This window comes from Erinaceus europaeus, chromosome 14 (assembly GCF_950295315.1).
Source record: "Erinaceus europaeus chromosome 14, mEriEur2.1, whole genome shotgun sequence".
Classification (NCBI taxonomy): domain Eukaryota; kingdom Metazoa; phylum Chordata; class Mammalia; order Eulipotyphla; family Erinaceidae; genus Erinaceus; species Erinaceus europaeus.
This window is the reverse complement of record NC_080175.1, coordinates 13,317,258-13,331,087: the sequence shown is the minus strand read 5'-3', so window position 1 is coordinate 13,331,087 and position 13,830 is coordinate 13,317,258. Positions and strand designations below refer to the sequence as shown.

Below are 13,830 nucleotides of genomic sequence, written 5' to 3'. Positions count from 1 at the left end.
TCCATTTTGCAGATAGACACTGAGACCTATAGAGGCAGAGTGTCTTTAAGACGGTGACCCCAGTCACAGTTCCTAGACACGTCTTGATGGCAGTGATGGGGCTCATGGCTCAGTGAAGGCAACTGGCCTGTCTCACACAGCAGCTGTGTGTAGTGGGTCCTGGGAGATTTAGAATGTGGCCGACACAGTTTTTGCCTTCAGAAGCTCTTAGGCTGTGGGACCTGAAGGGAAACAGCACAGGGTTTGAAGAGGATCAGACCTCGGAATCCCAGATCTGCTGCTCTCTAGCTTTGCTTCCCCGACCAGGAATACCTAACAAGCTTCTGGACTGTGGTGTCCTCTCCTGTGTGGCGGTCTAGATCCACCTTTCTATTCTGTCATGCTGTCACATGTGGTGCAGTTGACACAAAGCCTGGCACTCCGTATAGAGGACTCATGACAAGCCAACAGTGGCACAGGAACATGGGCAAAGCTAGTAGAGCTAGGTGTATCTCTGGAAAGTGTCAGATGTGGTGTTCAAACATAGGCATGTGAAAAATTCACTGGGGCAGCCTGGGCTAGGTCCATCAAGGCAGGCTCTAAGAGGGCATGGCTTTGGGCTTGTCTTTTTTTTGATATTTATATTCCCTTTTGTTGCCCTTGTTTTTTTTTTTTATTGTTGTAGTTATTATTGTTATTGATGTCATCATTGTTGGATAGGACAGAGAAAAATAGAAAGAGGAGGGGAAGACAGAGAGGGGGAGAGAAAGACAGACACCTGCAGACCTGCTTCACTGCCTGTGAAGCGACTCCCCTGCAGGTGGGGAGCTAGGGGCTCGAACCGGCATCCTTAGACCAGTCCTTGAGCTTTGCGCCACGTGTGCTTAAACCGCTGTGCTACTGCCCGACTCCCTGGGCTGTCTTTTAACTTACGGCAAATGTAGCCCATAGGCAATTCATTCATAGGGGTCCCTCCACAGAGATAGGGGGCAATGTTTCAAATAATCAGTATTGCCATTACCTTTTTCTTCCTGGGGAGGGATCCTTTTGGCTCTCTGCTTGCTTCAAGACTTGGTCACTGCACAGAAGAAATGAACTAGGCAAAGCTGCAGAGGTAGGAGAGGCCTTGGCCTGTCCGAGGAACTTGCAGTGGTTTGGAAGAGCTGCAAGGCAAAAGTCAAAAAGATTCTAGCCGGAAGGCTAGAGCAGGGTGTTATGGGAGGGATGCTGAACAGTGGGTGAGGCAAGGGCTCTCCTCCAAGGCCTTGGATTTCTCAGGTGTGTGAGCTGTGTTGTGAGAGTGAGTGAACACTGTGGCTACCCGCTGAAGATAGCTGATATTCTGTGAAATGGTGGTCAGCAGTGGCCAGAGCTGCAGAGAACCCCAGGCAGGGCAGACGATAAAAACACTGCCAGTGGTTTTTAGCCCTGCAGTACTGGTGTGGCAGAGGTAGATGTGGGTAGACGGACCTCAAGACAGTGAACTCTGACTGGTTTCTTAGTAAACTCAACATAATAACTCTCCCGAGAATAACTTCTAGCTCCCAGATGAGAGTATGTATAAATCTACTGATTACCATTGGGATGGGTATTATGGGCTGCATTTTTGTGTTTTCTCCAAAATTCACATTAGGTCATGAAATGATCTAATTAGATTATAAAAGGATGAGTGCTTTCTTTCTCTTCTTCTCTTTTTTCCCCTCTAGGATTATCACTGGGGCCTGGTGCCTGCATTACGAATCCACTGCTCCTGAAGGCCATTTTTCCCATTTTGTTACCCTTGTTGTTACTGTTATTATTGCTGATGTTGTTGTTGGATAGCAGAGAGAGAAATTGAGAGAGGAGGGGAAGACAGAGAGGGAAAGAGAAAGATTATCTGCAGATCTGCTTCACCACTTGCAAAGCGACCCCCTTGCAGGTGGGGAGCTGGGGCTTGAACCAGGATCTTATGCTTTGCACCATGTGCACTACCGCCCAACCCCCAGGACAAGTGCTCTTTTAAGAAGACAGTTGAGAACACTTACTTCCTCTGCTCTCCGCCACAAGACATAATGAAACTGGGATCATCTCTAAGTTCAGATGATCTTTTTTTTTTAATATTTATTTTATTTATTCCCTTCTGTTGCCCTTGTTGTTTTATTGTTGTAGTTATTATTGTTGTTGTCGTTGTTGGATAGGACAGAGAGAAATGGAGAGAGGAGGGGAAGACAGAGAGGAGGAGAGAAAGACACCTGCAGACCTGCTTCACCGCCTGTGAAGCGACACCCCTGCAGGTGGGGAGCCGGGGTTCGAACCGGGATCCTTATGCCGGTCCTTGTGCTTTGCGCCACCTGCGCTTAACCCACTGCGCTACAGCCCGACTCCCTCAGATGATCTTTTATCACGGGATCTGCCGGTACCTTCAGTTTGGTCTTCTCAGCCTCGAGGACCGAGAAACATTGCTGCTGCAGTTACTCAACCGATGGGATTCTGCTTGAGCAGCCAGAACACTGACAGGAGGCCTGACAGACATACAGCAGAATGGCTAGGATCAGAATATGTTTCCTGGAATATCAATGGGCCCTAGTATTTTTGAAAAGCCCCAAATCTTGACAATGAAGATAATAAGAAACTCAAAAATCTAGATTTCCTTCACCTGAAGTTAGTGTAAACTGGGGGTACCACACAGGGGTAGAGCATGAACTTTGCATGTTTGAAGCCTTGGGCTCGGTCCCCAGCAGCAGCAGCAGCAGCAGCAGCAGCAGCAGCAGCAGCAGCAGCAGCAGCAGCAGCAGCAGCAGCAGCAGCAGCAGCAGCAGCAGCAAAAGGTCTTATAGTACAGGGAAGGTTGAAGGTTTCTTTGAAGGGTGCTCTCCTCCCATTCTGTAGTAGAGTGCCAACAATACGTAATTTATTTATTTGCCTCCAGGGTTATCGCTGGGGCTCGGTGCCTGCACTATGAATCCACTGCTCCTGGAGGCCATTTTTCCCATTTTGTTGCCCTTGTTAACCTTATTATTGTTGTCACTGCTGTTGTTGGATAGGACAGAGAGAAATCAAGAGAGGAGGGGAGACAGAAAGAGGGAGAGACAAGACACCTGCAGACTTGCTTCACCACCCGTGAAGCGAGCCCCCCTGCAGGTGGAGGGCCGGGGGCTTGAACCGGGATCCTTTGCTAGTCCTTGCGCTTTGCATCATGTGCACTTAACCCACCACCTGACCCCCCTACTAACAGTAATTTAGATGTTTTTGCCTTCAAACCCCAAAGCCCTAGCCTTGTCTGAATGGCAAGACTGTCACTCTGTGTGACGGACAATGCCAGCCACTCCAACACAGTGCAGCAGGTGGTAATGATCATTCCCCCTTGGATCAGGGAGGGAGTTCAGCAGTACAGCACATGCTTCACTTGCAGGAGGACCTGGGTTCAATCTCCATCCATCCCCCTACACTTTATTTCAGATAGCTCAAGATGAGGCTGAGAGAGAAAAATCACAACACTGAAACTTCCTTCAGGGCCAGGTGGAAGCACATCTGGTTAAGAGCACGCACTACAGTGTGCAAGGACCCAGGTTCAAGCCCCCGGACCTCACCTGCAGGGGGAAAGCGTCACAAGTTAAGGCTGCTTAACAGTATCATGCACGTTCTAGCACCTTGAGTTCATTGTCTCATCGCTGCAGTAAAATTAGATCAGGGCTACGGGGCTTTGCAGTGACAGCCCACAGCAGTTACAGAGGAGAGGTCCCAGGTTCGATCTCCAGTACCATCAATAGTCAGACTGAGGGATTGCTCTGGTTAGATGAATGAAAACAAAAAGTCTACCTTATTTTCCCATTTAAAAAAAAAAAAGATCAGCCCAACGTACAGTAACTAAAACAACATTAGAATCATACCAAATGCTAGGAGTAAGTTTTAGTCATGTAGGAAGGCCTGTAAGAGGAGAGGCGTTACACACAGTGGTGAATCCAGGGCTCTTTCACAGGAATCCTGGCTGTGTTAGCCACTCTAGATAAGGGGAGACAAACAGAGGGGCCAAAATAGCTCCCTCGGATAATGAGCTATTTTGCCATGTGCACAGCCCAGGTTCTAGCCCGGCCCCAGGCATATCAAAGGAAGTTTCTTTTTAAAATTCTTTTAAAAAATTTTTTTTATTATTATTGTATAGGGACAGAGAGAAATTATGAGGGGAGGGGGAGGTAGAAAGGGAAAAAGGGGGGTCAGGCAGTAGCACAGCGGGTTAAATGCACATGGCATGAAGTGCAAGGGCCAGCATAAGGATCCCAGTTCGAGCCCCCGGCTCCCCACCTGCAGGGGGATCGCTTCACAGGCGGTGAAGCAGGTCTGCAGGTGTCTGTCTTTCTCTCCCCCGCTCTGCCTTCCCCTCCTCTCTTCATTTATCTGTCCTATCCAACAATGACCAAAGCAATGATTAAAAAAAAAAACAAAAAAACAAGGGCAACAAAAGGGAAAAAAAATAGCCTCCAGGAGCAGTGGATTCCTGGTGCAGGCATTGAGCCCCACCAATATCCCTGGGGGCAAAAAAAAAAAAAGAAAAGAAAAAGAAAGAAGAAAGTGAGAGACAGAGATACTTGCATCTGTGTTTTACCACCTGGGAAGCTTTCTCCCTGCAGGTGGAGACCAGCGGCTTGAACCTGGGCCCTAGAGCACTGTATAACGTGTGCTTAACCAGGTGCACCACCAACCTGGCCCCCACTATACAACATTTTTATATTTTTATTTGGGATAGACAAATTGAGAGAGGAGGAGAGATAAACAGTGAGGGAAACAGGAAGGAGGGGCGGGCGGGAGGGAGAGCGCAGCACTGCTTCACCACTTGTGATGCTTGTCCCCTCACAGGTGGGGATTGGAGGCTTGAACCCAGGTCCTTGTGCACCATAACATGTCTCAGTCAACCAGGTGCTCCAATACCTGGCCCTGTCTGGCCTAATTCTTTTCATTTTGTAAACTGAGAGGAAAGCAAGAGAGGAAGGAAGAGATTCTAAAGCACCAACCCATCCATCATCCAAGAAGAGCTCTTGGCGCTCCCACAGAGGGAGTGCTGGGGGATGGAACCCAGATGAAAGTCCTGTGCTTTATCTGCTGAGCTGCCTCCCTGGGGACAAACTGAGAAAGAGCAAGGGAATAAGAAAGGAAACACGGTGTGGAGGCAGTTAGGAATAATGCACACATTTTATTCACCAAGTCGTGGGTACAAGTGACATGGAGCAGAGCACAGCGGCAGGGTGGCGGGTGCTGTTCATAACAGGAGCAGGAGCAGGTGAGCATCGCCAAGCTCAGCAACGTGGGCTACCAGCTGGCCTCCTCCACCTCTCCAGACATGGGGGGGATGCACAGGTGCGGCATATGAGGCCAGACACCCACTCACTGTGGGGAGGGACACACACACAACACAGCTTTTAAATAGCGATCCTTCCAAATATTTGCCTGCCTACTTTTGAAGGGAGCAGAAGAGGGGAGGGAGATTAAGGAGAGTGTACCCTTTCCAGCATCTGAGAACAAAATTCCAGAAAACCCGCCCAGAATGAACTGTGAGAGTTCCGACGCAGGATTGTGCACACACAGAAACCACACACATTTGACTGGACCGGCCAATACATAAACGCCCGAAGAGCAGCAACTCAGTGGACAGTCCTTGTCTCTTCCATAGGGTACAGAAACACATGTGCGCACGCGCGAACGTGAGCAAACACACAGTCATCAAGGGGCTCTCCACATTTTTGAATGTTTAAGTGCAGATGGTGGTGTGTCCTTCCCGGGACCCATATGGTCTTCACTCTAGCAAGAGATATATTTGGCAGGAATTTTTATTTAAAGACAATAATTGCCACTCAATCACACAAACTTCCAGTTGCCAATGTAGAGTTGTTTGATTTCCGCCTTAAACACATACATCTTTTAGAAAGTTCCTTTTAGCTGAAACTGATCACCTTCCCCACCAACCCCCTCCCTCTTATAAACCTGTCAGACATTACACTTGCCCAGATAAAAACATAAAAAATGTATATGCAAAGCCTCCAAGTCACCATCACCTCTCTCTCTCCTTCCTGGGCAGCCAATGGAAAAAAGTGATTTTTTTTTTTTTACATCAATGTAAAAGCTTCTCTTTAATCACGGCATGGTGGGGTTTGATTTAATGAACATCATTACTCAAAATGGTGTCACTGAACATCTATCTCAACCCTGAATTTTTTTTTTTTTTTTTTGGGGGGGAAGAAAGTTCTTCAAGAAATGAATGAGTGTTAAAGAGCACATTGAAAAAACATTTGGTGATTCAACAGAGTCCACTTTAAAAATTAGTTAAAATCAAGGCTGAGCTCGGAGATACAGATTAAATGGCGACTACAAGTACAGAAGACGTCTTGACAAAACGAGCTTACTTTCAAGGACACAGAAGGGTTGGTGGTAGGGTGCTCATTTTTATTTTGTTACTTCTCATGACAGTGACAGAGAGACCCCCAAGGCAGCAGAGCGCACTGGGGCTTTTGACATGTGGAGGACACTCACCCCCTCCTTTGTTATGAAGGAGTTTTGGAAAGACTGAGCTTGTCAAAAGCGGTTATGTTTTTCAAAACTTGCACAGGCGAATATAGTTTCTAGAGTGGATCTGAGAAGCAATTCTTTAGAAAAAAGGTGTTTGCTTCGAAGTGTAAAGACCTTAAGTGAAAGTTTTATAAACATGTCTAGCAAGATTGTCCCAAGTGGAGCTGACTGACAGAGCAGAAGATGTGAGTCAAAAAAAGAGTTGTTCCAGCCTCACCTTGGTGAGAAACTCAGCTAGAAACAACAGAACTGGGAGAAGAGAGAACATGATGGATTCAAAACCATTTTGCACTTGACTATCTGTTCCACTCAAGTTTTTCTGTTTGAGATTTCAGAGGATAGGCAGTTTATCCTCAGTTAGTGAAGAAATCACACCCAAACATGGCTGAACTAAACTTAAACTCAGATATGGATTCAGAACTGACTGCGGAAGTTTCCCTATCTTTTTTATGTCTTATCTTAAAGCACACAGGAAGACTACATGACAACTTGATATCTTTTTCTGGAAGAAATTGAAGGAAGCGCTGACTTTCCTATTGTCATAGAGACTTCTTTCTTGTCCTATAATTTGAGAGCACCTGGAGAATCACAGGGAAGCCCAGCACTCAAGAAAGTGTAGCCCTTGTATATATGTGCCAGGGAAGCCCGTCAGGTGTACAGTTCATTTCCTGGAGGGAGTAACTCCACTAGCCAGCTGTGCTAATCAACTGGGATTTTTATGTTCAGTGCAAGGTGGGGTTCAGGTAGAGAACCCTCATATCCTGGGTTATGATCTGACCTTGTTGAGGGCAGCCATATTGAATCAAATTTGACTAATGGCTAGGGTGTTGCAGCTCATACCTTAGAGCTGGCAGTTAAGACAACCGGGAAGCCCTATGATCCATCCTTTTAGCTGACGCCTTTTGCTGAGGAGTGGAGCTGAGGTGTCTCATCTGTACTGTGGGTTCCACGTCCCCTCCCGAGACTACGTACAATGCGTAATGCTAGCCTCCTGAGATGTTCCAGAAACACACTTCCAGGGTGTAGTTTAAACCCGCTCATACTCCCTCCAATCCAAGTTGGATACAGAACTGAATTCAAAAGATGCCAGCAAAGATACATTGGTGGGAGATTTATCACTGCAAGTTTTCTTATACTGATACTTGATCTGTTTATGCAGGGGGTCATAACTCCATTAAGCAGAAAGAACCAGTGAAGACTCTTTACTATCTCCATAAACATAAAAAAAAAACAAAAACCTCTCTGCCAGCCATACTCTGGGACCCATCTGGCCATGCTTGCTATTGACTGACAGGAAACAGCAGACTACAGTCTCCACTCTTTATCCTTTCACAGGATGAAACAAGGACTAGCATACCCAGTATACCAGGATTGTTCAGAGATGATGGGGTAGTGGAAGCAGTCAATGAAGCAAGAAGCAAATTATGAAAACAGGCAAGACTGCAAGCAACAGGCCAACTGTGGCCCAAGGAGGAGCTGGTCTCCTTGAGGGCATGCACATGTGCGTGTACACACACACACAAACAAACATACACACACACACACACACACACACACACACACACACACTCTTGAGACTAGTCAACAGGCCAACTGTGGCCCAAGGAGTAGCTGGTCTCCTTGAGGGCATGCACATGTGTGTGTACACACATGTACATACACACACACACACACACACACACACACACACACACACACACACACTCTTGAGACTAGTTCTCAAGCATCCGATCTCTGAAAAAACAGGCAAATTTAGAATCCTCTGAACTAGCACAGGAGAAGACCGTGAAGCCATCACAATGTGCAATGTAGCACCACCAAACACTGCTGGTGAATATGTGTCTGCAGAAACCACTACCTGTCTGTCACCAGGTAAAAAGCCGCTCCTGCATCCTAACACTTGGTGTTGATGTGAAGAATTACTCAGCTGTTGTCAGGGTCAAAAGCAGATGAGCTCATGTGCTTTTTCCTTTGGCTTTATAATCATGCTTAACGCCCCAAGAGCAGAATGTCAAAGCAATCTGTGTGAGGTGTCCTTGTCTCACCCGTGTCCCATTTGAGCAAGAGGCTGTCAAGACTCTTTGTGTGGCCTCACGTGCGTGTCTGGGTGGATTCCTCAGCTCTGTCGTGAACCCAGTGTTGTGGAGAGTCCACATCCAGCCCCATCCTTGGTTTATGCTCTTCAATCTGACGCTAACTGATTAGTTACATCAACTAAGGAGTGTGTGGCTTCGAAGGACCAACACCCTTCCAGGTAGGGTGCAGTTTACCTTTGCGCCCTGACACACACACACACACACACACACACACACACACACACACACACACACACACACCCTGTGCAGATGTCCTGCGGACACTGTAGCACACTGGGACACTCAATCAGAAAGAAAGTGAAAAAGTGAATGCAGACTCACAGAACTTCCCTGGGTAACACACAGTGCTCTCTCAAATCCCCTCTCTCATATCTTTTCTCCCTCTCCCTCTCTCTCTCATAGGTCCAGGCAAGAAAGAAAGCTGAACAGGCCAAGTTAAATCAGCTGGAGGCAATCTACCTTAGAGATGCAGAGATTTAAAAAAGAAAACCATGCGTTTCTTTTGCCTATTAGTAAAAAGACCTTCAAAAATTAGGGTGGATTTGATCTGACTCAGAGGAAGCCAGACAGACAGCAGAGGATGTGGGTGGAAGAGCTTCCACTGGAAGGCTAGAGAAGCTTTTCCTTAAGAATGCTATAGCCCCTGGGAAGAAAAAAAAAATCAACTAAGAGCATGCAACTGGGCCAACCCAAAGATAATGTTCAATTTCCCTCTATCCTTTCTTTGCAAAACAGGAACACAGACAACTCCTATCCTTGGTGGAAGAAGCAAGCAAGCCCTCTGGAACAGACACAGAACTGAAAGGGTTTCCTTCCATTCTTTTTCCTTCTCTTTCAAAAAATAATGGGAAAAAAGTTAAGCAGTTGCCAACCAGGTCCTAGCAAATAGTGGAGAACAAGGAACAGGTTACAAATGATTCTGCGTTCTGATCAGGGCTCTGAAATGGAGCTGCCAGGTTTTCCCACTGGCTTCCATTCTGCAAGGACACAGGCTGAGCTGTGTGAGGCGAGCAGGGAGAGGAGTGTGCAAAAGGCCACTATGCCACATGGATGGGGCCCTCGGACTCTTGCTTCCTAGCCACAGTGATCCACAATAAATACTTCATGCCTTGGGTCTATCCTGACTGCTTCTTCCCATGTGGCATCCTAAGGGCACTTGCTGGCTTTTAACCAGACAGGCAACACTATGGGTGGACAAGAGTGAATAGAAAACAAAAGCAGCAGCTCCTGTTGGGCACATAAAGGGATGTCAAAAGGTGACATATGAACACTACTGTCCAGTATGGGAACACAGAAATCTCTACCCCCTTGCTTCATGGCAAGTGTTGCCTATGGATTGGCCCAATATTTGGCTCATGAATGTTTGAATCATATTCCTCCCTCCTACCCATTTTTTTTTCCCTGTTGTTGCTGCTGCAAGGTACTAATCTGCAAGTCCTCCAATCAAGTTTGGGCCTTTAGTACAACATCCAATGTGAGTCTTTTCTAATTGCTGTCAACGTGCGGTATTTAGAAGAGTTTCGCTCTTTTCTTCATGTCGTTGCGTCTCCAAAGAGGTAACTTGTCAAACTCCTGTATGGACATTCCAAAGATTTCCCGAAAAACTTCAGGGGCTAAGTGGCGCTGTGATGGGAAGAAAGAGCAGTTGGTCAGTCTGGATGGCTACACACATGACCATGGGAATCAGTCTCTAGCTGACACAGGGCTGCTTTGAGGAGCAAGGCTGAATGTTGGCAAGGAAGTTGACCTCTGAGGTTCGCTTCCTAAATGCAGGGAACCAGAAGGTTCCTTACAGGGTGGGGTGGGTGGGCCACCCACCTCACCAAGCAAATGGGCTGATGGACTACTAATTGTTGTATGTATATTAAAGATAGTTCAGTTGTATTGGAACACTGAATGAAAATGGGACATAGGGATTCTGTTGATTTGTTATTCTGGAGTTAATTTCACTTCAGGTCCTTCGGATGCTGGGAAGATGCAGGGAGAATGGACTGCAGCCAGGTGGACACTTCCACAGTGATGCTTAGAGAGGCCTGGGTTTTCTCCTGACTCAATAATGAGATTTCTGATGAATGCCTGGTCTGCTGAGACCTTCCATCTGTTGCCTCATCTAGAAAAGACGCCTGCCTGACCTCACACGCAAGGGTATTGCCTTCTGTCTGGGAAGGCTACTGAATCTTTCTGAAATTGACAGCCAGACTTTTTTGCTTCTAGAGATTATTCAGATAAGAAAACTAAAAAGATCAGTGATTCATATCTAAGATGATCTTGGGTACTTGTATCCAGATAACCCTTCAACTTGCCCAGAGAAAGTTCAACTTGCCCCAGGAAGTTCAACTCAGCCTCCAGTAAGGATGGGGAGCTGGGATATCTCCAGAGGGAAGAAGACTCCCAACCTACACAGTCAGCCACAATGAAGGATACTTCAAATTTTCAATGACAGTCACTAAAATCACGCTGTCTCCTGAGTTGTTCTGAATTTCTACCATTCACTTTTATATCTAAAGCACAATTTTGGAGTTTTCTTCAGTTATCTCTTAGCTCAACCTACAATAAGACTTTGAACCACTTATGAGAGGAGAGCTGGGGACAATACACAGGAATTGTACTGTCTATAGAGATTGTTTTTTTTTCTTTTTCTCTTATTTATTTATTTATTTATTTATTTATTTATTTATTTTTACCTCCAGTCTAGTTCTGTCCACATCTCTTAGGATTTTGTTGCGCCCTCTGTTGGTCACCATGAGCATTTCATATGGAAATATCTGAGAAGGAAAGGAAAACAAAGTTCAAACACGACTGTTCATTTAGTTAACCTGCAGGATCTAGCACTCCCACAGTGGACATTAGCAACGAAAGACGAGCACTCCTTCCTCCAGTTTCTAGCGTCAGGTGACAAGTTCTTACACATTCCCACATGCCTCCCAAGGCCTCCTGCTGCACCTTGCTCACTCTACAGTGGGAATGAAGGTGAAAATTAGAAGAGAAGTGAAGTTACAGATACATGCACATGGCAGAATGCCTTAGTGTAGGGCTCAACAATCTTGTTCCATGGCTGGCTCAGAAATTCATGGAGCAAGCCAGGTCAGCAGCACTGCTATGGGATATGAGGTGCTGAAGTAAGCCCCAGTTAGGGTCACAGGGGAGCACAGCCCTTGGACATCTCTGGAGCTATCGGTGGCTTTGGAATGAGTGACCGGGCTATCCTGGTTTGCCCAGGATGCAAGACTTTGGGACTGGAAACTTCTGGATAAGCTGGGAGGTCTTGTCGCTCTATGTGCTCTGTAGCTGCTACTCAGCACAGGCCATGTTCCAGTGTGCAAGGCAGGGACTGAGTGAAGTCAAGGTCACAGGAGAGATGCGCTGGGACTTGGGTGTGAACACCCTAGAAACAACTCAAACCTGCTGTCCTGATGTGACACAATCAGTGGTGTAGCAACAAGGACTGCCGAGTGGACCAGCCTAGAGTCAAGGGGAACTCAATAGTCTGAGCATAGAAAAAAAAGATAGAATGCTACATCTTTCTAGGGCTGTGTCTCTGCTGTCCCTATATAGTAGGAAAGAGAAGAAGCGCACTTGCCTTTGGTTCCAACATGTTGGGCATCGACACTCCTCGGTCCATTCTCATTCCAGGCAAGTGGCCATCCTGGAGGGTCTGAAACAGGAAGGAAGCTCAAGGAGGAGCACAGAGCAGGACAGAGAATGAAACATCCCTGCTCGGATCTCTAACACTTACTACCTTTTTTACAGATGCATCATTTTAATGACACTGGTTTCTCTAGTTGAGATCTTTGCTGACTAAGAGCAGGGAGACTGGGTTGGGGAAAAGACTTTGACTTTGATAGCTTTCTGGCTGGTCCCTGGACTTAGGCTCCTGGCAACAAATTATATGGCATGCCGGACAAACTGCCAAGTCTCTGGTTGCTGTGTCTTATTCTGATTATGATTTTTTTTTAATTAAAAAATTAAAAAAATTTTTTGCCTCCAGGTTTATTGCTGGGGCTCAGTGCCTGCACTGCAAGTCCACTACTCCTGGAGGCTATTTTTTCCCTTTGTTGTCCTTGTTGTTTTATCATTGTTGTGGTTATTATTGTTATTGTTATTGATGTTGTTGTTGTTGGACAGGACAGAGAGAAATCGGGGGGAGGGGCAGACAGAGGGGGAGAGAAAGACAGACACCTGCAGACCTGCTTCACTGCCTGTGAAGTGACTCACCTGCAGGTGGGGGAGCCAGGGGCTCGAACTGGAATCCTTACTTCAGTCCTTGCGCTTTGCGCCACGTGTGCCTAACCTGCTGGACTCCCACCTGATCCCCGTGATTATAGATCTCTTTGCATTTTGCCCTCCATCATAAGTTTATAGGTTTTAAGTTGTAGGGGGGTGGTAAATGCATGGTAGAGGAGCTTTCTTCTAATCACCAGCACAGGAACTTTCTGTTTTTGTTTGCTTGTTTCTAATCTGGGACCAAGTAAAGGACCACCAAGTACTCAGTGGTTCTGGCTAAAGGCAGAAGGTAAACAAGTCCGGCAGTACTTGGTTCACTTCTACCCTACCAAGTAGTCTCCTCCAAAAACAATCAATCAATCAATCAATCAATCAATCAATCAATAAGATAATTAAAAAATAAAAGAAAGAAAGAAAAGACAACTGACACCTGCCCTGGGTTAGGCTATGTCCCCATCCCTTGGAGAGGCAGTTTGACTTGGGCACCAACCAGGTCTGTTCCTCCCAGCTCCTCACTGCTAAGGACTAGTGATCAGATCAGTCAAAATAAACATTCTCAACAGAAACTCTGTTCTGGGCAACACACATCTGGAATGAAAAGAACAGCAGCTCTGCTGATGCAACCAACTTGAAACAGACTCTGGTCCATACCTGGTAGTCTGGAAAGGAAAGAAAAGAAAGGAAAAATATCATCAGGGAGAGCCCATGGAAAGTACATTAATCAAGACTGTGTTCTGTTGCAATTTCCCTAACGTTCCCAAACCAACCCTGTTCTCATCTGACTCTTGGTTTCTGTCCGCGTTGTCCCATCTGTCTGTCTTCCAGAAGCCTGGAAATGCCCATTCTAGTTTAGTTATCAGTTAAAACAGTCTTTTCTAAAGTGCAAGCTTCACCTCCATCATGGGATTGGCCACACAGAGCTTCTCCAGCCTTCTCTGTCTTTTATTCTCTCTCTCTTTCTCTTTCTCAGTCATGTACATTTCGAGGGTAGGAA

General features: G+C 46.3%; 1 protein-coding gene across 24 annotated transcripts in view; it reads right to left on the bottom strand.

The window, feature by feature from the left end:
* Positions 1-5,126: 5,126 nt before the first annotated feature.
* The window catches only part of ABLIM1 (actin binding LIM protein 1), a 366,517-nt gene continuing 357,813 nt past the window's right edge, over positions 5,127-13,830 (bottom strand). For 22 of the 24 annotated variants that reach the window (XR_009544647.1, XR_009544653.1, XR_009544643.1 and 19 more), the window contains 2 exons: positions 11,297-12,267; positions 5,127-10,235 (listed from right to left, as the gene is read on the bottom strand). Coding sequence is in view for 1 of the 24 variants with exons in the window: in XM_060171227.1 (XP_060027210.1) it covers positions 10,122-10,235; positions 11,297-11,377; positions 12,193-12,267; positions 13,488-13,495 (278 nt within the window). In the remaining 23 variants the exon portion in view is untranslated. Of the gene's footprint in view, positions 10,236-11,296; positions 12,268-13,422; positions 13,496-13,830 lie in introns of all 24 variants that reach the window. The other 2 variants (XM_060171227.1, XR_009544645.1) reach the window with 2 other exon arrangements.